The sequence below is a fragment of the Tribolium castaneum genome, chromosome 2, assembly GCF_031307605.1.
Source record: "Tribolium castaneum strain GA2 chromosome 2, icTriCast1.1, whole genome shotgun sequence".
Lineage (NCBI taxonomy): Eukaryota > Metazoa > Arthropoda > Insecta > Coleoptera > Tenebrionidae > Tribolium > Tribolium castaneum.
In genome coordinates this window covers 21,674,473-21,702,304 of record NC_087395.1, presented here as the reverse complement: position 1 = coordinate 21,702,304, position 27,832 = coordinate 21,674,473, and the positions used below count along the sequence as shown (strand labels likewise).

The window sequence follows — 27,832 nt, the reverse complement described above, 5'->3', positions numbered from 1 at the left end:
TGATGCATTAGCAACTTCAAGTCAATTGATTTGTGCGTTTTTGTGACTAGTTAAGGCCACTTTTTGGCTAAAATCCATCGCGTAGTTCGTGCTATTGTCGCGATTAGCAGCACCAACCAACTAACCTAAAGCACAACTGTCAGTGGATTGTCAAGTGCTTTGTTGATATTTTTTGTAAATAAAGCGTTTAATCAACAAAGGGCATGTCCAACATGACTGCACCCAACAACAAGAAGGTACGCCGTGTCTACGAACGCGGTTTCCCTTCTGACCCCAGTTTTTCCAGCACGCCAGCTCAACCGAGAGCTCCTCCGGCTCAAGCGACTCTTCCAGCTCCAGCTCTTCGTCAAGCGGTTCCGACTCGTCCTCATCCAGCGATAGCGAATCGTCCAGTTCGCAAGAATCCACCAAACAACAATCCGGATCCGAATTAAAAAAGAGCGCAACGATCCAGAAAAACCCGCGCAAAAGCTCAGACAGCCTCAAAACCGGCACTTCCAAGTCATCAGACCCCAAACCGGCCCCTAAACCCAAAACCCAAGCCCCCAAAACCGGGAAACAACCGGCCAAAACCACCATCTACTCGTCGGAAGATGACGACAAACCTAAACCTAGCGCGAAGCGCAAAAGCACAGCAAAGCCTAAAAGCAGCGCCACGATCACGCCTAAAGCCGCCACTAAGCCGCTGCCTAAACCGGCCGTTAAAAACGTGCAAAATAAGGGCGCCAAAGGGAAGGAACCACCGAAGAAGGTGGTCGGGAAAAACGCAAAGAATGATTCCGCCAACAAGAAAAAAAGCATTTTCTCGCCGGAAAATAGCTCCGAATCCGACGATGCGGCCAAGAAGAGTCGGCCGAAGCCCGCGCCACCTAAACCCCGGCCCAAGGCTGCGGCCAGAACGGTCGAGAAGCCCAAACCTGTGGAGAAGAAGCCCGAAAAACCGGCGCCTAAATCTAAGGCCGTGGTCAGTTCTGCGAGTTCGGCTACGTCCTCAACCGCCTCTAGTAGCAGCTCTGATAGTGAGAGTAGCGCCGAATCGTCCAGCACTACTCGGAAAATGAGCGATAAAAAAATTACGAAAAAAACTTTGGTTGCTGCCAAAGATCGAAATGTGTCTGATTCGGAGACGGAAAGCACGAAACAAGTCACTCGGAAGTTGACTCGCTCCGCTAGCACCCGAAAATCCAAGCATGTTTTGGGCAAAAGCGTCTATTCCGACACGGATTCGGACACCGAAAGCACGAAAAGATCGCTGAGTCGGTCCCCCGTCAAGCGCGCCCCAGTCACCACAAAAGGCAAAACCAAGAACAATAAACGCAACGACGCCAAGTCGCGAGCCGAGGAAATAATAATAATCGAGGAGCGCAAATGCCCCCTGGAAGGCTGCAACAGTGTGGGCCACCTGAGCGGCAAATACGAGAAACACTTCACTCTGGAAGCCTGCCCCATGTACCACAACCTGACGCCGGCCCAGTGCAAGGAAGAGCTGCTGGAACGCAAAAAGCGCGAAGAAATGCGGCGGAAAGCCCTGGAGTTCCACCGGAAATCGCCGCGGCCGCAGCCAACCCAAGAGCAGAAGCAATACTTGCAGAAAATCCGCGACATTCACTTAAAATTCAAATCAGAGCCGATGGAAGAGACAAAACCGCAAAATCTCGACAAAAACCGCGAGCCGGATTTATCGAATTTCGTGCCCGATTACGATCTGAAGCTGTTCAGGGACGCACAGGCGTTGGCGAGCGAGAAGATCGAGGAGGATTTGAAGACGCAGCCGAACACCAAAGGGACGAAATGCATCGAAATGGGCAAGTTTGAGATGGAGGTCTGGTACCAGAGTCCCTATCCTGAGGATTACGCGCGCTTGCCGAAACTTTATATCTGCGAGTACTGCTTGCGGTACATGAAAACGAGGACTGTTCTGCAGAGACATGTCGTTAAGTGTGTCTGGAGACACCCGCCCGGGGAGGAAGTCTACCGCAAAGATAAAATAAGTGTGTGGGAAGTGGACGGGAAACGGTATAAACAGTACTGCCAGAATTTGTGTCTGTTGGCGAAGTTTTTTCTGGATCATAAGACGCTCTATTATGACGTTGAGCCGTTCTTGTTCTATGTCATGACGATTGTGGACACGGAGGGCTGTCACACCGTGGGATATTTCAGCAAGGTAAGTAACTTGAACGCGAAAAAAATATTATTTCGGGGAATCTTTGCGGATATTTTATACTTTGGTTTGACATTTAAAATGCCTTCGCGTGCCATAACAACACGTGTGGGTTTTGCTGCTCACCCTTGCTTTAAACAACGGAAATGTGAAACATCTTCGGAATGCAGGGAATTTTTTTCAGCCGGGATTGTCGATAAATATTTAATCTTCTTTTCGTATCTTGTATCTTTGGGCACAAATAATTTTATAGAAGCATCATTTAATTAATCTGCAATTTAACCGTTGACTATGTGATCACATGACCAAATTGAACCAATCTGATTGGTCTATTCGCGTTGTTAACTTTTAGCAGCACGAATGGACCAACCAAACTGTTTCAATTTGGTCACGTGATCAGTTAAACCCTAGGGACCGGTTTACAGAAGCACCATTAATTAAATGCCTGATTAACTGATCACGTGAGCAAATTTAAGCAATTTGGTTGGCCATTCGCGTTAAGTTAACAACGAATTAAATTTTAACACAGCTTTCTATAAACCGGCCCTAGAGGTTTATAGAATACGAAAACATGGAAGATCGTTTAGATCCTATTTATTTTCAGCTGAAAGTATTGGCTGGGGATACAATAATTTTCTAGCATTCTTTTTTCGTATAAAAATTTTTGCGGTGGGTTTTCTCAGAGTGGCCGAAGCGTGAATCGTTCATTCAGAGAATTAAGGATATAATTGGAAAAGTTTATTTTTAATTTATTCTCCTGTGCTAAGGGTTTATCGACAGGCTGTTGGGAGTCAAATTGAGGCTTTTCCCTTTAGGTATAAGTTCTGTATTGTCTTGAGATTCTCTGGAATTTCATTAGCAGCGATTTTCGCATGATCACATCCAAATTGTCTATAACTTTTCACTTTTTGCATGGTTTCTGGCAACATCTGATATATTTTAATAGGTTTCATTTTTTTTATCGTTTCATATTGGTCTAAAAATTAAAAAATGTTTTAGGATATCTATGAAGGCAGGGATTTTAATATGATTTTATCCTCTTTGTCATTTTGTAAGGGGTTTTGTGAGGTTGTTTTTGCTTGATTTTTATATGTCCAAATTTTATAGAACTTAAGAAGTACTTCAAGAATAAAGTATACCTAAGTATGAAAAATTAGGGATCTTTGAAGGATTTTGAGCGCTCTTCGGTTGTTTCTACATTTTTTCGTTTTCGTTGACAAATTTTTGAAAAGACGCATACGGTAAGTAGTTAAAAATGGGGTAAAAATAAAACTGATTAGAATGCATATCTGGAGATAATATTTACGTAAGAGAAGTTTAAATTCGAGCAGTTTTTACTGTCTGATATTATACAAAAAAAAACTTGAACAGTATTTTGAAAATAACTAGATGTAGAGGTTAAAATAAACGGATTCGTAATTGCGAAACAATGTCGTTTAAAATAAGTCAAAATTTAAAAGACCCTTTGACTGTCTAACTAAAATAATTAAAATACATCTCTCGTATCTTGGTAGTTGGCGTAACATTTTTCAAAGTACAGGTTTTAAATTTTCAACGACTTTTACATAATAATATGACAACTAAAGACATTTTTACTGTTTTATTTTGACGAAAAAAAAATTACAAAGCGCCTTTATCCTTAGTAGGTTAATTTCTAGTCAGTTTTACATAAGAAAAAGTTTTACTCCAGACACAATAAGCTTTTTTGTTTACCTATTTTTTTAAAAAGCAGAAAGAGGTCCAGAAATTCGAGCCTCCACTGGTTGCAATTATTGCAATTAATTTTTTGAGTAGTAGTTATTCAGACTCGAGTGAAAATTCTATTTATTGGCCTTAAAAATGAACGGAAAGAAATTCACAAGCAGTAGAGTTCTAGACAAACCCACGCTCTGTTAAAAGAGCGATAATTTTTTTACGTGTTATGCAAAATTATTAAATTATTTTTTGTTTTTCGTTCATTTTAATAAAATAAATGCATATTTATATTTTTTTTACGTGTTATGCAAAATTATTAAATTATTTTTTGTTTTTCGTTCATTTTAATAAAATAAATGCATATACTTGTAACTTATAACAGATTCAGCAACATTTGGCTGTTTAAATCCTGCAGAGGGTGCTTTAAATGACTGTGGACAAAACTTGATTCAAATCCCAAAGTCACAAAATTAAAAAACCACGCCGTTTAAACGGTTTATTTGAAAATAAAACCGAACGACAAAATAAATCATGTTTGCTCGCGAACCTCAATACAATTTTTATAGTTCTAACTAGAAGTGCTATTATGTAAATCACTGTTATTATCCATATTACTATAAAATATTTCTACGCAATAAAAAACTTGTATCTTTACATTTGATTTGTTTTGTCACGATTTGGTTTTTATGTGCGAGCACCTCGACCAATCTAACTTTGCATTCGCCCCGCCCCGGTGCAAATAATGGTAATTAAAACCTGAGTGTAATTGAAGGAGTTATTATTATTTTATTGGCAAAAAGTAGCAAACCGGTGTGATTTCTGGATAAAATTTGGCCAGTGATCCTAAATTTACAGACATCACGTAATTAATTCAATTGTAATTAACATCTACTTTTTGGATTGAATCAGCTGCAATTAAATTGCAATTACTTTTCCGGGTAATTGTAAGTACAAATTGATTAGCGAAAAGCAGTGGAGCTTTGAATTTAGTAAAAGGCATCAATCACCATCAATCATTGTGATTCGGAATTAACCCTAAGAAATTCAAAGCCGTGGCGCCCCGTACATTGTTCCCGTTGTAACAAAAAACCGAAAGGTTGATCCCGGCTATTGACACCCCCCGAGCGTGAAACTGAGCTTGGAAAGTCTGGAGCTTCTGGTGATAAAACCACCACAATTCGTCGTCGTCGTTTAATGTGTTCACCCCCATGTTGCAAAAAGGGGGTACGTTAGCGTCGCTGTTCGCTAGGTCAATCACATCACGGTTTGGGATGGGATGGATGATTTGGGCGTCTGTGGCGTCGCGACGCGTCGGGTCGATGACCCAAGCCAGCGTCTGGCCCAGACGAGGCAGCTCGTTCAGGTGGGGCGGGGTTAGTGTCTACCCGTTTTACGTGCATACGCACCCTAGGCGGAATCCCGCCCTTCCTATACATAATCCCGGAAAGCGTTTAATTCGCCCGGGGTTGGTTCAATGAAAGATTTGTACTATTGATGCGACAAGGGATGGACGGAAGCGGACTGTAATTATTTAGAGGTTTTTGCAGGGGATCATTGAAACGTGTCATTTTTTTTCGCTTTGATCTAGTTCAGGGTTATTCCGTATCGGCATGGTGGAGGCGAAAGGGCTGTCTTGTTATTTTAAAGAGAAGGCGATAGTGGCGGAGATTAATGGGATAGGTCAAAGTGGAGTGTGGGAACTACTGGTTTTTAGGGTCAGGGTTTGTTTACACAGTGCGTTTCACCCCTTTCGGGGGTTTTATTTCCTTTTGTTTATGTGACGACTTGGAAGACAAACAAAAACTTGTACAAATAAACAATAATTACAGTTTTAAAGCTCTACCTACTAATACACCTAATAAATGCACTAACTACCCAGAAAAAATTAAATTATGTGTAAGCCAAATAACGAAGATTTATTTTTTTGTCGCTTCATTTCGTGCGCTGCAACAAACCTCTTCATTTTTTTCATCTTCTTGATTGTAGTAAGCTTAAAAAATTATAGCCTTCAAATCTCAACTTTCTTCTTTAAGGCTAGACGCTGAACCATCTAAAATTATTTTCCATTTTCTAAAGTTATTTATAGACCGATTTTTTTTTTAATTTGGTATTGTACTTAAAAAATATCCTTTTTATCGTAGCAGGCTTATTTTTTTATTACTTAATTTTTGAAAAAAAAATTATTTGACATTCAAGGAAAAAAACTCTGTAGTTATATTTTTGAAGTTATAGTGAAAGTTATGTAATTAATTTTTAAAGAAAGCGTATTTTCGTCAAAAAAAATAAAATTATTTCAAAAACCAAGCAAAATTGACCAATAACAATTATATACATCATACATCCAAAAATTCAAAATTATAGTGTGTTCTATTTAAAAAAAAAGCATAACTTAAGTGTCTTTGAAACATTTTTACCACAATATTTTTAAAATATGAAGCAGAAACGCAGCTATAATCTAGAAAAAAGGCAATATCTCTAATAATAAACAAGTTTTGGAGTTTTTCGTATCGTTGGGACAGCCTGTATACAGTATGATTGAAAAGCACCGGACAATCTCTCGGGTGCTGATAAAGGACATCAAACTGAATTAAAAGTTCCTATGACAAAAATTGTTTGAGCGTTTTTTCACGAGCTATAGCTCTTCAAAGTTAAATTTTTAAGTTAAGTTTTTGATGCGTCTGATCATATTTTTTTAATTTTAATTAGCGGACAGCTTTTGGAACATTAAACAAATACTTGTTGAAAAAAATCAATAATTAATGTCTTATAATCTACAAAATAATTAAAAAACTTGCAAATTCGACAATAAATTAGATTCAACTTCATAGCAAAAATCCACCGCTGCTAAGGAAAACAAACTAAAACATATCAAAATCAAGTTGTTCGGAAAAAATCTGACTTCATTTTTGAACGTCTTTTATCACCGTACCAAAGTTTGTCCGTCACTTTTGAATCACCCTGTATAAATTTAGTAATTACAATTTTCTTAAGAGTTATGTTTTTTTATTTTATCTTCTAACTCCGAAAACTGACTTTTTTATTGGATATAACAAACATAGTTTATGAGAGCAAATAAAAATCCTCGATTTTGTGAAATTGCAAAGCAAATAAAAAACTATTTAACGTGTTGTTCCGGGAACCGCGAATTCTCGCAAAATGCATGTAATCTTTGAAAATATTTGCACTTTTTATTTATTTGGAAGTAATATATAATAATTTTAGACCCTTTTCCGGCATTTGTGCGGTTGTAGGAAAGTGCGATGTTCTAAGAATTATATCTGCACGCTACATTTCCTGCACTGACAAGTTACTTGTGAATGTACTTAATCATGTATTTAACGTGTTTCGTTCATTTGTAGCATTTTAGTTAATTTGTAACGTCCGGGTGCAAAAAATTATCGTAGTTTGTGCACAAGATTGAAAATAGATCCTGTTATCAGATGACCCCAGCGTCGACAAAATTACTTTCCCACCGTGCATCTATTTAAAACATTCAGTTATTCATTTTTGTCATTCACTTTTCTGTTCACTTTCTTCTTGTATTCCATATATCAACCCTTTATAAGGCGATACAAGCAATTGCCGCTTTAATCGTCTATATTTCAATTTAAAGTGACATCTTGATTTTTGGCATATTTCCAATAGAGTTTAGGACGTAGTTTGAATTTTGTTTTTTTTTTTTTTTGAAAATCTGAACTATAATTAAAATTCCTTTCCAACATGCATAAAAGTGCACAAAAGAGAACCGACTTGTCACGACTATAAAACTGGAACGAGTTTTGAGAATTTATTGGCGTAGCTACGACAAGAAACAATATCGTAAACTTTATGTAAACCTTAAAAATCGTGCAATGGTCACTATCAGCGTACCGTCTGCCCCGATTGGTTATGCGTTTTATTTACAATCTGCCAATAATTTCGCAGATGACGTTCAATTTTCCATTTCGCAAGCGTTATTGCCCTGTGCCCGTGGTCAAAGCTCCCATAAAAGCCCATTCACCACCGGATTGTTTCCACTTCCACCTACTCCTACTCAAAAAAAATCAAGAACACTCGGGAGGAAAAAATGGCCAAGAGAGAACAATTTATATATTTATTATTTTGTCTCTTTTTTAACTTATCTAGTGAAAAAACAGACATAACGACTAATTATAAAAGGAATAAAGAAATAAAAACCCAACAATATAAAACTAAACAAGCGAAAAAAAGAACAGAGAGAGGAAAGAAAAAATTAAAGATTAACTAAAGACAACTAAGGGAACAGGCAAGACAAGAAATCGCAGAAAACGACCCCACAGACGAAGAAACCAACAAATAGTAAAACAAAAAATAATCACTAAATTACGACACAAAGGAAAAGAAAAAACGAAATAATCCAGACACACACTGAACAAACTATAAAAAATGAACTAAATTTGTAGCATGTTGACAATTAAATAAAATAATTTTAATGCTATAAAATAACCAAAAACTGCAAAAAGTGACCGAATACTTTCAGTTCAAAAGTCGGCGAATTAGCTCAAGAAAGCATTTTTTCCACTTTTGTCAATTTAATTCTCTAATTTTTCACCAGATTTCATCAAAAGATACCGGGCGAACAAGTTGATTCTACAATTTTAAAATTGTTTTTACCTTTTTTGTGACTTTCAGCACGTTTTTGACCGAAAATGTACAGAAATTCTCCAAAAATCACCAAACGGGTGTATTTTCTAGTCAAAAATAGTGGACGTGCGCAAATCCTACTGGATTCGCAGTGGCTATGAATTTTATTAACAATGTTTTTCGGGACTTTACTAAACAAACTCAGTTAACTAAAAAATAAATATTTTCGTTTTTTTATAATTCATGAAATAAGTTATCTAAGGATTCAACGCTAAAGTTTGAAGTTATGTTTCACCTTTACGTTCATCTCTTTTTCTCCCAAAACAAAAGGTATTTTCCCTTTATTAGGATGTGCTCCTACGTTTAGAATTTGGAGCCTTTACGTACTTTTACCTTTTGACGCATTTTTTTCTTATTTCTGCCAGTTTTATGTTCCGCTTTACGTTTATACGTCTATGTGTTCTCTCAATCTCTTATTTTTGTTTACGTGTTGTTTCACTTACCTTTTCTCCACTTTTTTTCATAGAAAAATTGTTACCCTGATCCGGGTGCGAACACCCGACCTCCCCCGCCGAAAGTGGCGCTTATACCACTGGGCCACCAGGGCCCCAAGTACTGACCGTCTTTTGCAGATATTTTAACACAAACTTTTTAAATAAATCAACATTAAAAACTATATAATAGCAATAATTCACCTAAAACGCAAATACATTCAGTTCAGAAGTCGGCGAATTAGCTCGAGAAAACATTTTCTTCCACTTTTTTAATGCTATAAAATAATCAAAAACTGCAAAAAAATACCGAATTGTAATAGAAATTTATAAAAAAGTAAATATTGCAGAAAATGAAATGTGAGATGAAACCAATAAAAAACGACAGACGTTCAAGTATAAAAAGAGAAATAAACTAGTCAAGGTTCGAAATCTTTGTGAATATTTATTTGTGTGTCCATTCCCCATGTCTGAAATTTTCGTTTCCTTTTCCACGTCAATTAAAATATTTGTCGCATAACCTATCCAGCATCGTCGGGGCCGTGCATTCACAAAAACCTATTATAGATTTGTTCGTTTGGTTCTTTGTTAGGTTTATCCGGTTCCCATGCACACTCATCGTCTCAGCGTCATCTTGAAAGTATGTGACACATAAATTATAATGTTTAATCCAGATTCGACCGTAAATGCATTCGCAATTACTCTTGGTCGGATTTTTTCCCAGCAAATCAATAAATATAACAGGTTACTCACTCTATGCCCGATTGAGTGGTATCGCTTATTTATGTGCATAGTTTACTGCTGCTCGCAGGAATTTCATTCTTTTAATTCTACCTGCTTGGCAACATGGCTGTTGTTCTCTACCAGTTGGCATTCGGTGAAAAAGTAATGTTACACAGATCGTTTGAATTATGCCAACGCTTATTTCATGGCGGTTAAGCATAATTGTTCCTGTTTTACCATAAAACATGATTTTTTCTGCGATGATGCGAGCTTTTTTCAAACGTCGCGAATAAACTTTCCTGATTACTCTATTATGGCGGATTTGAGTGCGTTTTTAGAGGGCCATTACACGGCCGGAATGGTCGGGGGTCGTCGCCGTCATCATCCAATAATCTCTGGTCGCGAACTCGTCTAGACGGAGGAATTGTTGCATCTCAACATCTGCCCAATAAAAGGCGGAAGCTCGAGAAATTGCAACGTTTTCATTATTGTTATTAAAGTGCAAGACTGCTCATGAATTCTTTATCGACTAACGGACGGCTTCGCTAATTACATGCTTCCTTACAAACACATTAAAAATGAACACAATCACCTGGATCATTCCAAATCGTTTCACCGGGAACACTTCTCTCACACCTAAATCCTGGCCACTCTGCATAACACTGCACCGCTTTTAACGTTTAATTGGCGACAGGAGGTTTCGAATATTTCCGGGCTTTCCTGCAAGCAGCAGGAATGAAAAGCTCTCTTTTATTATTGCCACATTTTTCGCAAATTATTTTTATGAGAATTCAGCTGTCCCGAAAACTGGGTGAACCTTCAGGATATTAACTGCTTTATTGAAATTTACGAAAGTTATAATAAAACCGAATTTTGTTGGTTTTTTACTTTTACACTTTTCAAACGCCGATAACAGCGAAACAGTGGTCCTTTTTTTTAATAGAAAATTAAATGTGATTTCCATTTTGAAGCCAGACTAGGGATATCTAAAGGCTAGGCTATGAAACGACGTACAAATAAAACGTTCCTGTCCCCGATAGTTCCGTTAATCTATGAAACGTAATGCTGGTTGCTTCAAAAATTTTTTCAGGCTCAGTATTACTCGTGGACCAGCCTGTATAATTGCAATAATTCACCTAAAACGCAAATACTTTCAGTTCAAAAATCGGCGAATTAGCTCGAGAAAACATTTTCTTCCAGTTTTTTTCAATTTAACTCTCTAATTTTTCACCAGATTTCATCAAAAGATACCGGGCGTATAAGTTGGTTCTACAATTTTAAAATTGTTTTTACCTTTTTTGTGACTTTCAGCACGTTTTTGACCGAAAATGGACACATTTTCTCCAAAAATCACCAAATTTGTGTATTTTCTAGCCAAAAATAGTGGACGTGCGCAAATCCTACTGGATTCGCAGTGGCCATGATTTTTATTAACAATGTTTTTCGGGAATTTACTAAACAAACTTAACTTAACTAAAAATTTTTAGACATAAATTAAATATTTTCGTTTATTTTTTTAATAATTTAAGAAAAAAGTTATCTAAGGATTCAACGCTAAAGTTTGAAGTTATGTTTCTTTTTTACGTTCATCTCTTTTTCTCTCAAAACAAAAGGTATTTTTCCCTTTATTACAATGTGCTCTTACGTTTACAATTTGGCGCCTTTACGTACTTTTACCTTTTCCCGCATTATTTTCTTATTTTTGTCAGTTTTATGCTCTGCTTTACGTTTATACGTCTATGTGTTCTCTCAATCTCTTATTTTTGCTTACGTGTTGTTTCACTTACCTTTTCTACACTTTTTTTCATAGAAAAATTGTTACCCTGATCCGGGTGCGAACACCCGACCTCCCCCGCCGAAAGTGGCGCTTATACCACTGGGCCACCAGGGCCCCAAGTACTGACTGTCTTTTGTAGATATTTTAACACAAACTTTTTAAATAAATCAACATTACAAACTATATAATTGCAATAATTCACCTAAAACGTAAATACATTCCGTTCAAAAGTCGGCGAATTAGCTCGAGAAAATATTTTCTTCCAATTTTTTTCAATTTAAATCTCTTATTTTTCACCAGATTTCATCAAAAGATACCGGGCGTATAAATTGATTCTACAATTTTAAAATTGTTTTTATCTTTTTCGTGACTTTCATCACGTTTTTGACCGAAAATGGACATAATTTCTCCAAAAATCACCAAACTTGTGTATTTTCTAGCCAAAAATAGTGGACGTGCGCAAATCCTACTGGATTCGCAGTGGCCATGATTTTTATTAACAATGTTTTTCGGGAATTTACTAAACAAACTTAACTTAACTAAAAATTTTTAGACATAAATTAAATATTTTCGTTTATTTTTTTAATAATTTAAGAAAAAAGTTATCTAAGGATTCAACGCTAAAGTTTGAAGTTATGTTTCTTTTTTACGTTCATCTCTTTTTCTCTCAAAACAAAAGGTATTTTTCCCTTTATTACAATGTGCTCTTACGTTTACAATTTGGCGCCTTTACGTACTTTTACCTTTTCCCGCATTATTTTCTTATTTCTGTCAGTTTTATGCTCTGCTTTACGTTTATACGTCTATGTGTTCTCTCAATCTCTTATTTTTGCTTACGTGTTGTTTCACTTACCTTTTCTACACTTTTTTTCATAGAAAAATTGTTACCCTGATCCGGGTGCGAACACCCGACCTCCCCCGCCGAAAGTGGCGCTTATACCACTGGGCCACCAGGGCCCCAAGTACTGACTGTCTTTTGTAGATATTTTAACACAAACTTTTTAAATAAATCAACATTACAAACTATATAATTGCAATAATTCACCTAAAACGTAAATACATTCCGTTCAAAAGTCGGCGAATTAGCTCGAGAAAATATTTTCTTCCAATTTTTTTCAATTTAAATCTCTTATTTTTCACCAGATTTCATCAAAAGATACCGGGCGTATAAATTGATTCTACAATTTTAAAATTGTTTTTATCTTTTTCGTGACTTTCATCACGTTTTTGACCGAAAATGGACATAATTTCTCCAAAAATCACCAAACTTGTGTATTTTCTAGCCAAAAATAGTGGACGTGCGCAAATCCTACTGGATTCGCAGTGGCCATGATTTTTATTAACAATGTTTTTCGGGAATTTACTAAACAAACTTAACTTAACTAAAAATTTTTAGACATAAATTAAATATTTTCGTTTATTTTTTTAATAATTTAAGAAAAAAGTTATCTAAGGATTCAACGCTAAAGTTTGAAGTTATGTTTCTTTTTTACGTTCATCTCTTTTTCTCTCAAAACAAAAGGTATTTTTCCCTTTATTACAATGTGCTCTTACGTTTACAATTTGGCGCCTTTACGTACTTTTACCTTTTCCCGCATTATTTTCTTATTTCTGTCAGTTTTAAGCTCCGCTTTACGTTTATACTTCTATGTGTTCTCTCAATCTCATATTCTTGCTTACGTGTTGTTTCACTTACCTTTTCTACACTTTTTTTCATAGAAAAATTGTCGCCGTGACCGGGTGCGAACACCCGAACTCCCCCGCCGAAAGTGGCGCTTATACCACTGGGCCACCAGGGCCCCAAGTACTGACCGTCTTTTGCAGATATTTTAACACATACTTTTTAAATAAATCAACATTACAAACTATATAATTGCAATAATTCACCTAAAACGTAAATACATCCGTTCAAAACGACGAATTAGCTCGAGAAAACATTTTCTTCCCCTTTTTTGAAATAAAAATAAAATAAAAAAAATATTTTTTTCTCAAAAACTGGAGTCAATGTTTCTCAGTCTGTTAAAAGTGCATTTATTTTCCAAGTAATTAGTGAATTGATAAATTAATGTCGTACTATTTTTCGGGTTCAGAAAATCCTACGATGTTGTATCTCGTTTCTCCTCCTAAGTTATAGTCCTCCGTAGCCAAGCCTGAACGTTCAAATTGAAGATCGTCTGCTGATTGTTCCGTTACTCGAGTTTTGACATCTCGAACAAAATTCGTTTCGGTCTTTTGAAAAGCGCCATCTGACCGAATTAAAACTTTTTGGAGCAGTCGAAAAAGCGTGCAGAATCACAGAAGGTCCACCGCAGTGCGGTGTTGGGCTACATTATTCAAGATCAGAGAGAGAGCTATATCGACCGGTCACGGTGCACTTTTCTCCGCACCACTCTGTGCAAAAATTATTTTTTTAAATTTATTAATTGTTGCGGCGATTATACGAGTTCTTAGTAAGGTCTGGGCGGTAATTGTTCTCGGAAGAATTCACGTAAAAATGGCGATTAGTTCCGGCGTAACGGAAGCAGCAAGCCGACAGGGAGTATACTCAATGAAATGCCGACGAATATATCGATCCGAGGAGATTTATGGGAATATTATTAATATTTCAGTGTTACGAAGTAATTAAGTGAACATGCGCAACGTCAGGGGGTCGACGGCAAAAAATGGACACATTTATTTAATTGGCGCAATCTTAACGCTAATCAATATGCACGTGAATTATAAATCAAACTCCACGTCCCGGGGTGAAACATTTATAAAGGTGGTCGGGCGCCAGAGCGAAATTACTTACCAGGCAAGGGCAGTAAGCAAACATTATGCCACCGCCTGTTTGACGAGGAGGGGCCGCAATTGTTACATTACCCGATATTAATATTTTCGCATGTGTGCTCAGTGCTCGGTGTCTGAAAAGCGATTTTTGGCGAGAGATCATTTTTACGCCGATTCCGCCGGAGTTGGACATAGTTTCGGCGTAATCGGCCTTTGAGAAGTGCAAAACGTCTTAAAACGGTGTATGTTGTCAGTTAAAAATTTTGAGTATATTGTTGCCACCACATTGAATCAAGTAACAAGTAATTAATGAAAAGCGCGATTTATTTGAATTAATTGAAGGACGGTTTGAATTTATTACTCATTCATTAAACAAACTGTGAGACTGGTCTATATATAGCGTGTTCAAGGAGCAAATGTAACATAAATCGGGGTACAGTGCACTAATTTTAAGAAGTAATTTAAAGTTCGATGACTTTTATGAACTTTTAAATGTTTGACGTCAAATTACGTTATCGGAGGTTCTCACGAATTTTAGTTAGTCCAAAGTCCATTGTCGGGTGTAAAATCGGCAACAGTTTGTCGAGCTATGAATAAAATAACACTAAAAATTTAATTGAATTAATAAATACGTTTTAGAGCCGCCATCCTAGTCGCAGGCTTTTGTGCTTAAATTTCCTACAGTAGTAACGATAGTTCATATAATGACGGATTTTCCACAGCTCTTAAATTACAATGCGAGATATACTCGGGTGTAATCAGCACTTCCGTTGGCACAACACAAGAGGACTGTCCTGATTAATATATTATTTTACGCTCCGTACTTCCAAAAATGAGTTAATTGTAAATATCAACAGCCCGACTTAACCCGTGTACAGTAATAGATAAACGCTTCAAAACAGAAATAAGCGAACTATTTTCGTTTTTTGATTAAATGATTTAGATAAAGTGGTGTAAAAATAGTGGAATCGTTGAATTATTGACCGGGATATTGATCGATTCGTGGAAAATTGTTTTAAAAGCTCTGTGAGTCTTTACATGACGTTGAAAAATTTACCGTGACTATCAGATCTTTTCACCTTAGTCATGCTGGTGAACATCTCAGCTCGCACCGAGTAAAAATCGGATAAATATCGAAAAAACGACGATATTCCATTAGTGGTGCATTTAATATTTCCCAAGTCGATTAGCTCGAAACAGTGTCACGGATTAAATGCCACCGTTAGCAAGTCATTTCATTAAGTGTCAATTAAAAAATCGTAAATGACAAACCCTGGCCGCTCCCGCGCCAGGCATGCGGAGTGCAATAGCATCTGCAGTGCAATCCTAGGAATTTCCGTTTATGACGTAACGGATTAATTCGAATGGTCGCCGATAGAAAACATCGGCGAAATTTCGTCGCATTTTTTTTTTCAGCGAGCGACCGGTCGTCGGGGTGTGGAGATAATGGCAAAGTTGGCCGTTCTGAGAATAGGTGGGCAAGTTTTTTATTCGACCAGCAATTCGATATTCCATTAGGCTGTGCTGACCAAGGGGGCGTCAGGACAGCTCATTGCTCAGTTCAAGGAATTCCAATGATGAAAGTGACGTAATTGAGCGTCATATCCCGGCACTGAGTCATGAACGTAACCTGTTTTCGCTCACCGGACGTCACACTTCGCGAGTTTATCGTCAAAGCGCGATAATTGAGGAAATTTTGACGATACTCAGCAGGAACGGGACTGCGACACGTGCCAACCTAATCCAGGGCGCCATTTCCCCGCCCAGGGCGGCAAAAAGCTTTTTTGCACTTCCGGGACTAAAGTTGATACTTTAGTCCTAATTAAGTCCCTAGGGAATAAATAACCCACTTTAGTCCCTGTAGTCAGAAACTAAAGTATCTATTTTAGGCTCGGAAGTGCAAAAAAATAATAATTTTGAATTGCAAAAAATAGCGTGCCTAAATCCCTTAAGTGGTTATTGTCACTTTAGACCCTCTATATAAAACTTCCATTAACGGACATTTCTCCCCACAACGGACATTTTTGTAGAAACGTAACAAAACCTATATTAAAATTTCCGCTCCCATTAGCGGACACCTCTCCACAACGGACAATTAAAGGTTCCCCGTCAGTGTCCGTTGTTGAGAGGGTTTACGTACTATTATTATAACATATTAAAAAAAAACAGTAAATCGTCCAATTATGGGCTAATTTTACACCAAGTGAAGAGTGCATTTTTTTAATCAATTCATCAGATTTTTAGTTTTTATCGTATCATTTTACAACTTATGTAAAAGTGACGGTTGAAAAAGCCCCAGTACAGAAAATGTTTTTGAAAAAAAGGGAACGACAACGTAATAGCTACATTTTTTGAAACAATTTTTTTTAAACATACAGGATAATTTTTAATGGATATCTCAGAAAATAAGGGAGGCATTTGTATTAAAAAAGGTGAGGATATTAATGAATTTTAAAGAAGATTTAAAGAAGAATTTATTTTATCGTCTAAAGTTATACCGGTTTTGTATGTTCCAGTAAAAACAAATATAATCTCAAAAAGTAAATGATGCCTTGGAATATTATTAAAATTCCAATTTCTCTAAATTTTCGAGGAGTTTATGCAGTTTAGCTGTTCATTTGAGGTATCACAGGTGGTTGTACCACTGTATTACAAAGTTATAGTTAACGTAACTTGCTATCATAAACCAATAAAAACCTTCCCAAATCTACAATGATTATTTTGGTCATGTTTACAGTAAGGGATCTTAAACAGAACTTCTCAGTTCCTGCAAGAGGTTCATTATCTTATTGTGAGGGTTGCTTATCTTAAACATCGTTATCTGGTGTAAAATTTTATGGTGTACAAAGAAACGTTGTTACAATATATCCCCATTTGTCTCAACATTGTTTTGACAATCAACAACACAGCGTGTTTCAAAGCAGAAGACTCAAAAAATGTAAAAAATATTAATAATTAAAACATTATTTATCAGTTTTTTATAATTTTAAAATCTTAACCTATACTCAAAATTGTTCTTTGTTAGAACAAAAAATTTTTTTAAAGTTTAGTACTTTTTTTAAAAACCATACCAGACGGCATTGGCATTGGTTTTATCTTCATATTTCAGATAAAATCCGAGATATTTACTCGTATAACTAAATTATTCACTGATTTAAATTATTATTTAAACTAAATTTTATTGCATTGTTTCGGATATTACGTGTGCATGCAAAATTTCAGCTCGTTCGGATAATAGGAACCTTCACAAATTTGACTTAACAGAATAAGCTTCTAAACATAACAAAATTATAACGGTAAAGGACCTCAGTTAATACTTGAGGTTTTAATGAATTAAAATTAATGTATACTTTCTCTAAGGGATTTTTAGTAAAGTGGTGAATAATTCCAGCAATAGAATTTCCTATTTGTCCAGACTGACACTTTCTTTGCGGTGGTTTCAGTGCTTCAACAGATTTGAATAAAAAGTTTTTACACAATTTAAACACGTTTTCTCGAAAACCACTCAGTAGGGCATTTTAGGCAAAAAACGTCAAGTTATGAAAAAAAAAACTCAAAAAGAAAAGACCACATTGATGACAGTCTTCTTCTTCACATATTTTGTTACGAGGTCATAAATATCTTCAGCCTCAGGCCCCAACATTATTTTGGATGATCTTCAGACGGTCCAAGATTTTTGGATAGGCGACGCTATAATTTTATTCCAGGGATCAGATCTCCAGTAAATTAGATCTTCAAGATTAATTGTCTTGATAAAATGGGTAAAACGGAGGTTCCGGATAATCAAGAGTTTTCTGTGTTACTGTTTTATTACTTCTAACTATATTTTATGTTTAAAAAAAGCCATTGTGCCTCAACTAACAGTTCTCGAGAAAATTTATGACCAGAAAAATCCAAAATCGTTTGGTAAACTTCTGCCAGCTTTTGATATTGTCATGTAATTATTGTTTTCCGGGTGGACAACGCATGGAATATTCTCCCAAAAAACCCAAGTCCTGCTAATTATATCCTCCGTGTACTAATCGGACTGTCTTCCGAGTGTGTTAACTCCGCATGTGATCGATTGATCACACCAGCGGACGTTACCATTTCTAGTAGCGAATTGTGGGTGTATCGAGACATGATGAATGTATATTTAAAGAAAACTGATTCATTAGTGTAATTGACTTGCAATTTTTCGGTCTATTTTTGGTGAAAATTGTTTACTCCGAAGCCCACGAAGTTATTCCAACTATTTATTTTCGATTTCGGTTAAAAATATGCACCCAAATTTGGCTCCTACGGAGAGCTTCGCGTAGGCTAATATCACCTACACTAATATGTTAACACAAAAACGAGGAAGAGAGTCGTGACGTGTTAATTGTAGTCTTAATCTTAAATTAGGCGTTACGTTGTATGCTGATTTCGTAAGCGGAGAGCGTCCAGCACCGGAAGCCTTTCGGCCTTCAAGTGCTCAACTATTGAATTGTCGCTGGATTTTCAATAGCTTCACTTAAAAGGTCACTGGATGATGGTTTTCGTGAATAAAATCCAAAAATGTGTAGTAATCGTTGTAATTTGCCATGGGCCACATTTCCAGAAGGGAGAAAGTTGTGACCTGGCACCAAAAATTGGAATGTCTGTTCCGTTTAATCAAAACGGATGCGGTTAATTAATGGTGGCACTCGAGAGCTTTAATTCTTGCAATATCCTCGAGATTAATATTCAAAAAGCGAAACAACCTTACTACAGCCTAGTTTGATAATCCTGTGGTGGGCATCTTCATTCATAAATGTCAGATGAATGCCGGGCCAGAGGATCTATTTACGTGCTGGATATTTTATTGGTTTAACAGAGATGACGCAATCTGCATGCTTCTGGGTCCTATTTATAGATATGAGTGTGACTATCAATAAATTCTTGAAATAATGCGACTAATGCGCTATTTGTACACATGACGGCCTTTTTCGCCAAACACTCGGGCCAATTTACATAAAACCGTAAATATTTACCCCGGGAGACAATGCGATTGCAGCATGTCGCCTAGCACGTGATCATCGGTATTTCCGCAGGTATTTCTTCCAGACGCCATGCTGGCGCAAGTATTCCTCACTCGCTTACACTTTTTCGAATTGCGCGCGTTCCGAAAAAATTGAATACCCCGGCTTGCTTGATGTCTCAATCTAAAATCGGTAATGACGCAAAAATCTGAATAAAACCCACTCAACTGTCAATTTGCGTTTCTGTTCCAGGAAAAGAACTCCTTCCTGAATTACAACGTATCCTGTATCCTGACTTTGCCACCCTATCAGCGGCAAGGATATGGAAGGCTTCTTATCGAATTCAGTAAGTGTTCCTTGCGTGCTAGAGTTACCATTACCAATATTCTAATTTAGTTTTTGCATAAAAGCCATAAATCTAGTCATTGCATGGCGGAGGCATCCTTTATTTTGTGTTTTCATAATTATTTATAGCGAATCATTCATCACTGTTACCTGCGACAAGGTAAAAATGAAATTCTTTGAGCAATAAAAACAAAAATGGGAAATGAATATTAAAATAACTCCGACGTTGCGAAGAATCAGTGAAAGGACTATAATTACGGCTGAAAATAGCGGAAAAAATCTGCGTGAAAGTGGGTGGGACAAAACCGCAAAATTTGAAATGTTGCTTGTAATTAAAAGAAGCCCAAGTTGCGGCAGAAGGGCCCCATCATTATTTTTTTTTTTAATTTATTTTTATATCAGTGACATATGTGCATTAATGTGTGATACAAGGCAAAGAGTATACAAATTTGAATTACAAAAATATATTGATACCAAAATCGAATTCAACCATTGGTCAGAAATTTTTCTTGTACTTGAATTATTGCCATAATCCGAAGATGACCATTTTGGACTTCATTTGTTTTTTTTAAGTCTGTTTCCTTTTCTGCTTTGTCCTGAACCTTCTCTAATCAATGGTACTTGGATTACTATTCAAACAAATAGCAATTTCTCTAAATTAAAAAACACCTATTCGTTCCCAAAAATTGTGCTTCTTTAAAGTTTGTTTAATTGTTGGTAATTTCTTTTTTGTCGTACTCTTGGCATACACTTAAAACTAAACTAAAAAAATCAGTCTTGGTGTTGCACTTTTTATGACACTGAGTATAACATGTTTCAATGCGTTCTCTCGGCCAAATTGATTTTTTGTCAGTGGCAGGTGTTTTAAAACGTTTGCATATTTTAGAGTTCGTTATTAATTCATTTAGTTTGCTCCAGGTCACAAATTTTGATCCAGTTAACTCATTAGAAAATTTCAAAAATTAACGCAACCGTGAATTATAAATTAACTCTTTTGTCGTCGCTGAATGAAATCATTTACCGGGTTTTTGTTCCGAACTGTTAATATCTAATTGAAACAACACTGAAAATAAATTTAATTATGAAAATTCCTAGTTTACATAATTACTCCGGAACGCTCTATTAAAGAACGATTTGCATTGTCTGCTGTTTGACCTCTGAAATAAAGACGCGAAAACGAAGTGGCGGCGACGTCGCCCCCTTGAGGGGCAAATGCCCCCCAGACGAAAAGAATCGAAGACACACACAGACCGGATGAACAAAGCGATGCGGTCCGACAGACGGGAAATAACTAACAATGCAAACACGAGTTCAAGTTTCGTAGATGCTTTATTTTATACGGAAGGAACAGCATCATACCCTTGATTATAATTAATTGCAGTTTTAATTATGACAGCCGGACTGGATGATTTTAATTTATAATAACACAAAAGCCGTCATTATTGTTATTAATGGCGTGGCTGCAAGAAACTGACGCTAAACATTGCTAGTTGCGAAAATGCCGACGAAAATGAAATTTTAATTGAGGAAGTCGAGGCTCAACTTGAGAGGCCGCAAAATGCTTATTTGCGCACCAAGGGCGAAATGTTTCGCTTAGGGAAAGGGGCGAAAAGCTTGTGTCGAGACTAATGATCAAGAGGTCGCAGTTGCGGCAACCTAAACCGTATGTTTCTTGAAGTACAATGAAACCTCTATATTCCGACGACTAGTTGTTTGCCTGTCGTTTTTCTTGCGTTTTTCTACATATTTTCGGTTTAAATTCTGTTCAACTCGACTTTCGTTTCTTTTCAAAATTATCTGTCACTTTTATAATCTGCAAATTTGTAATTTGTAGATACAAGCCCATTATATCATCAAAAAATTTTGGTGACATAATGATTCTGCAGGGTATTTTAAAATAAATACGGACATTACAGAGTTGTTTTTTTAATTAAAAACCCTAAATTTTTTGCATATTTGGATGTAGCATCAATAGTGTGAACTTGTATTGGTTGATATTTCTTGGTTTTGTGAATAATTTGGCTTTTTTGGCAAAAATTCATTCTTCATAAAAATTTATTTTACTAAAACTAAGAATAATAAAAAAATTAAATTGAAATGATGAGCTTTAGTGGTTTAACATTCTCTTAGAGTTGCAGTTGTGAAGTTAATGAAAAAGTCTCTTATCAATTCTTAAAAAAAATTGTTTTAGGGGTCGAAAAGTGGAATTTCCAGCTATTATAGCTTTCATAATGTTACACTTTAGTACAGCTAAATAACTCAAAATTTAATATGTTTACCGTGTTGGATAACATCAGTAGTACTCAACATGCGTTACTGTTGTTAAAATGACATTTAAAGTCAAATGTCTTTTTATTTGGTAACTTTAGACATGTTTTTTAAATTTCTGAGACGCAGAAACAAAACAGGGTGTTCTAATTAATTATTTTTAGTTCTTCAACTTTTAAAAACTCCATCATTAATGCAATACACTAAACAACTATAGTACAGATTTAAGTTTGAACTGTAGTATTTTGTCTCTGTTTTCATCAAAAAAGATTAAATTATTTCCATAACTAAACAGAATAGATTTAGGTCAAAATCATCGGTAATAAAGGCTAAGTCCAGAAATGGAAAAAAAGGAAAAATACATGTTTTTGAAGGCGGTATTGAAAGTTGTGCAAATATTCTAAAGGGTGGGAGTAGAACTCAAAAAGAGTCAAAAAAATGAACTCTAAGGTTAGTTCTTCAAAATCTATTGCATTACAAAAATTAAAAAATTAAACTAAAACTAGCGAAATAGCTACAAAAACTGTGATGTCACCGATTACCATCTATGTAAACTTAAAAATAAAATACTTAAAAGAGCAAAATTCGTTTAAACTGCATTTTTCCGATAATAGATGTTAAACTACTTGCTGTAGAAAAAAATGTTGTAGTATACAAGACAATCAAGACTCGTGAAATAGGGTCACTTGTGACTGTCACTTTTGAAGTTAACCTTTTCACTCACAGATAAACAATCTCTTTATCGTCTTATATACTCGTAAAAAATAACTATTTTTTGTCAAATTTTCCGGTGCTAAAGTGAAGGTTGCACCCTCTTCATCGCAGACACCATAAACATTCGCATAAGGCAAGTTGAGTTATTTTGACTTTTTTTTTGAACTCTACTATCTATTATCTCCTCTTAAAATATATGCACAACTATCGAATTTATACTGAATTATAAGCACCTGTATGTTTTTAATTGTTGAAAAGGGTTAATATCTAATAATTTTGTATATATTTTTTTAAATGTTTTAACATTAACTTAAAGATCAGGACAGCCTGTATATCGTGGCTCGGTTCTGTTAAGTTCTATTGTACTGTAGTCCACACCTTCTCTTATCTATTTTTTCGACTGAATACGTGTTTGTTTTGCCAAAAACTGGGCAAATTTTTCGAAAATGCTACTAACTTTCGTGTGATTGCGTTTTCTTTTGAAATTTCAATTACCGCTGGCGTGCTTCTAATCGGATGAAAGGAAAAAGAGAAGACAGATTGGTCGTTAAAGCAACCGAGGGTAAAGACCAACGCCAGACTTGTGGTTTGAAGGGTGTTTACTAGGTGTGGGGTCCAGAAGAGTATAGTCGGAACGAACCAAGCACACAGCTTCAGCAGACTTTTAACCCCCATCCAGTCTCGCCGGGTCACAGCCCTTTGCGTATGGATCCGTCTGGCAATCCAGACCTACCCTAACGCACGTCGGGCCAAAGCCCCCGTCTGCAGCCACCTGTAAACATCGTGCGTAACTCCCACTCCCACTGAAAAAAACGTTGCCCTTTTCCCCCTCTGTTAATAACATTATTAACAAATGCGTCCGACTTAATCCACTTTCGAAGATTCAAATGTGATTGGTTTCCCGGTTGTTGGTGGGGGTAAAATGGCATGTCTTCTACTTTTCCAAAGTTGTGTGATCGACGACGATTCACGTGTGTGATTGGAGGCAGGGAAAAAAGCGTGAATTTTTGAATGAATCGGTCGTACGCGCCGTAGGCTCGAACCGGGGGGCGACGAAATCGTAATTAGTCGGCGTTTTAATTGGCAGAGTTGAGCCGGTTCGAGCTGGGCGTGGCGTCTGGCGTGACGTCACTCATTGACGCCGCCGCGACGCGAGTACGGAGCTCGTGCCGGCGCCAGACGTCGGTATCGACCGACTGAGGTCAATAATCTCCCCCCAGGCCCCACCACTCCGGAGCGGCGCGCCGACTTCGACAGATTATTCGTACATTGTTGCTAACTACGGGGACCGGAGTTGAATTTACACTCTGTCGCGGATTTGTGGGGCGATGGGGGGTGATGTTCGATGTTCGGAGATGGGATGGGACGAGACGTCTCAGGTCACGGGCGCCCCACACTCTTTAGTCTCACACGTTTAATTTATAACTTTATTTTATTGCAAAAACCAAAATGCTATACGAGGGTATACCAGAAAATAACGAGCTAATCAGCAACTGTCAGTCACCAGTTACGAACTGTCAGTTGCTAGATACCAAGTGCTCATTGGCAGATACATACTATAACTAGCAGCTTCAAGATACAAAGGCGCAAAGTTGCGCAGGTCGCTGTTGCACACAAGCAACGAATGATATTGCTAGATTTGCGCCGTTGCTATAATACCGATTTGCGCCCGTTGTAAGTCAATTTGGTCGCAAAGTTTCGCGGGTCACTGTTGCTTAGTTGCAACGCATGACATTGCTAGATTTGCGTCGTTGCTATGACAATACCGATTTGCGCCGATTGTAACTCAACTTGAAATTAAGCTGACTTCAAGTTTGGTCTTGGTCGCAAAGTTGCGCACGTTGCTGTTGCACACAAGCTACGAATGGCTCTGCTAGATTTGCGTCGTTGCTATAATAGCTATTTGCGCCGGTTGTCAGTCAATTTGGTCGCAAAGTTTCGCGGGTCGCTGTTGCTTAGTTGCAGCGAATAACATTGCTAGATTTGCGTCGTTGCTATGACAATACGACTTGCGCTGGTTGTAACTCAATTTGAAATTAAGCTGATTTCAAGTGTGGTCGCAAAGTTGCGCACGTCGCTGTTGTACACAAACAACGAATGGCACTGCTAGATTTGCGTCGTTGCTATAATAGCGATTTGCGCCGGTTGTAAGTCAATTTGGTCGCAAAGTTGCGCGGATCGTTGTTGCACACGAGCAACGAATGGCACTGCTAGATTTGCGTCGTTTCTATAACAATACCGATTTGCGCCAATTTGAAATAGGCCCAAGAGATACTTACCTAACTATACTAGCTAGGTAAGTACATGGCAATTACCGCTAGTAGTAGTTCGTAAGTTACAGTTAACAGTTACTAACTGGGAATTCAACTGGAAAAAGATATTCGTGTAACTCTACTAAGTCGCAACTTTCATAGATTAAGGGGCTCACTCGCATATAATGATGCATTTCTACCACTTATAATATAATATACTATTTTATTGAAAATTCCATCCTTATTTTTAATTTTTTAACTTCTAAAGAATAAGGAAAAAATTGTTACTAAATCATAAAAAATACATGAATGGTAACTGTTGTCTTAAATTTGTTGTGCGCGGAATGATTTTCCAATCGATGTTCTTATTTTAGATTAATGATATGCAAGGTGATTGGAGACTACATATTTTCTTTCACAAGGAAATTATTTAAAATTCGTAGGAGGTACCATCGATTTTTTTGCTTTAATGTCAGCTCCGTCACAGTTAAATATTATTGACAATAGTCTTCAATGTCATCAATTGCAGTCAGCAATGTTATAAGTAATATTGATTGTGGCCCTAACCGCAACTATCAATCACCGGCAGACTCCTAACACGGCTTATTGAAATTTGAATGACTACTGTGACGTATAAAAGATGCAGTAAAACAATAAAGTCAGTGAGAAAAAAGTTGGAGCATGTTAATTTCTAGTTTCCAATTAGTCGACAAAAACGCGCATTTTTGCTACAAAGGGTACACAATCGGTAATTGTTCAATGGTGTGAAATTGAGCGTTATTGCACACTTCATCCAACTCATACACCTAATTAAAATCGAAAATTACTAGGAAGTAGTTGATAACGTTACCTTGAGCGAGCACTTTGCACGGTTTTTCTGAGAAATGTCAATTTCCAAGATGATGATGAATACTCTGATTCCTAGCTTATGACGGTTTCTTTATATTCGTAATTGATGGAGCTTGAAAAATGAGAATAGCGAGGACTAGGCTAGATAAAAATCGAATTACCACTATGGCATTTTTTCGATGCTGAAGTCATGTTGGTGTTTGATCACGATCAAGTCCTTTCTGAGACCGTTTTCAAGGCTCAATCCCATCCTTTGAACGTCCTTACTTGGAACGGTACTTGCACAATGCAGTATTAGCGCGTTTTTTCGCGATTCTCAGTGGATTATAAAGATTATGCAAAATTATACGGTTTGAAGGTTTCTTCGTTTTTGGTAGCTTGTGAATGTTAGCGAATCGACCTTCCCGATTTGAGTCTCGACTGGATGTAGGAGTGATTACAGATCTAGCGATGGTCTATTATTTCCGTTAGAAATGTTTCTGCGATGATTAGTACAATCTGCAGGTGATACCAAAGAACACCCACCCACATTGTGTGCGATAGCAATCAGCACGCTCCGGGATAAAAATGAACAAGCGATAGATGTGGAGCACGAATTTGTTCCGACTTTCTCGTACTAATTAGCGCTTTATCTATAATTAAAAACAATTAAAAAATGCGATCGCCCTCGGTGAAATCTCGCCGCTTGTTCCAGGTTACTTGCTGACGAAAGTCGAGGGAAAGATCGGCTCCCCCGAGAAGCCCTTGAGCGACTTGGGATTGATTTCTTATCGCTCGTATTGGAAAGACGTCCTGCTGGCGTACCTGTGCTCTGGACCGGGCACGCAGTTATCAGTGAAAGATATCAGCCAAGAGATGGCGATACACTCTTATGACATCGTCTCGACGCTGCAAGCGCTCGGGATGATGAAATATTGGAAGGGAAAGCACATCATCCTCAAGAAGCAGGACGTTCTGGACGAATACATCGAGCGCGTCAAGAAGCGGGGCTCCATGGTCAAGGAAGTGGACCGCTCCTGTCTCAGGTGGACGCCGCCCCAGCCCGCATCCCTCTGAGAGCCCCCCAATTAAACTGCCGATTTTGGAAGACAATCATAGGGGCCTTGAGGGGACGACAAGCTCGTGGGCCCCACAATTTTACGCTGCACCCCCAAAGCTCACCGATTTTCAAAGATAAAATAACCGCGTTAACATGAAGGGTCTGGTGGAAAATTTTACCCCTTCATTGATGATCATTTCATAGGTTAAGATTGTTGATTCAATGTAAATAAAAACACGTAATCTCATTTGTTTTATTTTTACCCGGCCAAAAATTGGCTTGCAAAATTTTCCCGTCCTTTCATCAGACGACAGTAAGTGGCAATGCGAGGTATTGAATTCATAAAAATGCGGCTGAATTAGGGTCAAATATCCATTTCGTCACTGAAACTGACCTATTCGGAAAATTTGGGCGAGGAATTTTCGCCGCATCGAAAGTTATTTATGTGGCCGGTCCCCAAAAATTCAGTCTGCCAAAGTTTGGTAGCACTTCAGTACAGAAATATTTTCTGCGTTGTGTATTGACTTAAAAATAATCCGTGAAAGTACGTAATTTTTATTTAAAATAAGCCGGTCTGGACGCGATGAATACATTTCTTGCCGGACAATTAAGAGGCTTATTTCGGAAATCACTTGTCATCGTCGTGAAAAGGTTCAGTTTTGTTAACGCTGGATTTTTCAAAGCTCCGTAAGCCGCTTAGATTTTTGAATTGTTCTATCAATAAACATAATCGTGACAAAGCCCCGCTTAATATTTGGTAAAATTAGAAAACGGTTTATCCTTGACTAGACTAGACGCTGTAATTAAGATGAATCATGTTAACAGTTAGTCGCGATTGTGATCTCCGGCCCTGCTAGGAGTGCCCCTCTGTTGGTAATTTATCGGGGTACGTTTGAAAAAATCCGCTGGAAAATAACCCGACAATATTTATCACCTCAACTCGATAAATCGATAACCCTTTCAAGTGGTTCAGGTTCTCATTAACATAATTCTGTGTTTTTTTATCAAAAGTCGTATGTTGTTCACAAATCGAGCAAATAAATCATAATGGTCTAGACTAACCGCGAAAACGTGACGACATTTTAATCAAATAAAATCAACAATCTGTCTGCGATTTTTTGCCAGACACCAACTGTTGAAAAATAAATCGACGGCTCATTAAATAAAT

General features: G+C 37.2%; 1 protein-coding gene across 3 annotated transcripts; it reads left to right on the top strand.

The window, feature by feature from the left end:
• The first annotated feature begins 49 nt into the window (after positions 1 to 49).
• On the top strand, positions 50 to 26,911 carry chm (chameau). 3 transcript variants are annotated; one of them, XR_010336439.1, is made up of 5 exons: positions 50 to 236; positions 287 to 2,164; positions 19,270 to 19,389; positions 19,450 to 19,543; positions 26,320 to 26,342. XR_010336439.1 is itself a non-coding variant. In XM_008199768.3 (4 exons), the coding sequence occupies exons 1-4, from the start codon at positions 204 to 206 to the stop codon at positions 26,679 to 26,681; spliced, it is 2,367 nt and encodes a 788-aa protein (XP_008197990.1). In that variant the 5' UTR covers positions 50 to 203; the 3' UTR covers positions 26,682 to 26,911. The 3 variants fall into 3 exon arrangements, 2 of the variants coding, with proteins under 2 accessions (XP_008197990.1, XP_015839125.1); XM_008199768.3 differs by lacking the exon at positions 19,270 to 19,389 and having other exon boundaries at positions 26,320 to 26,911; XM_015983639.2 differs by lacking the exons at positions 19,270 to 19,389; positions 19,450 to 19,543 and having other exon boundaries at positions 26,320 to 26,569.
• The last annotated feature ends 921 nt before the right edge of the window (positions 26,912 to 27,832 follow it).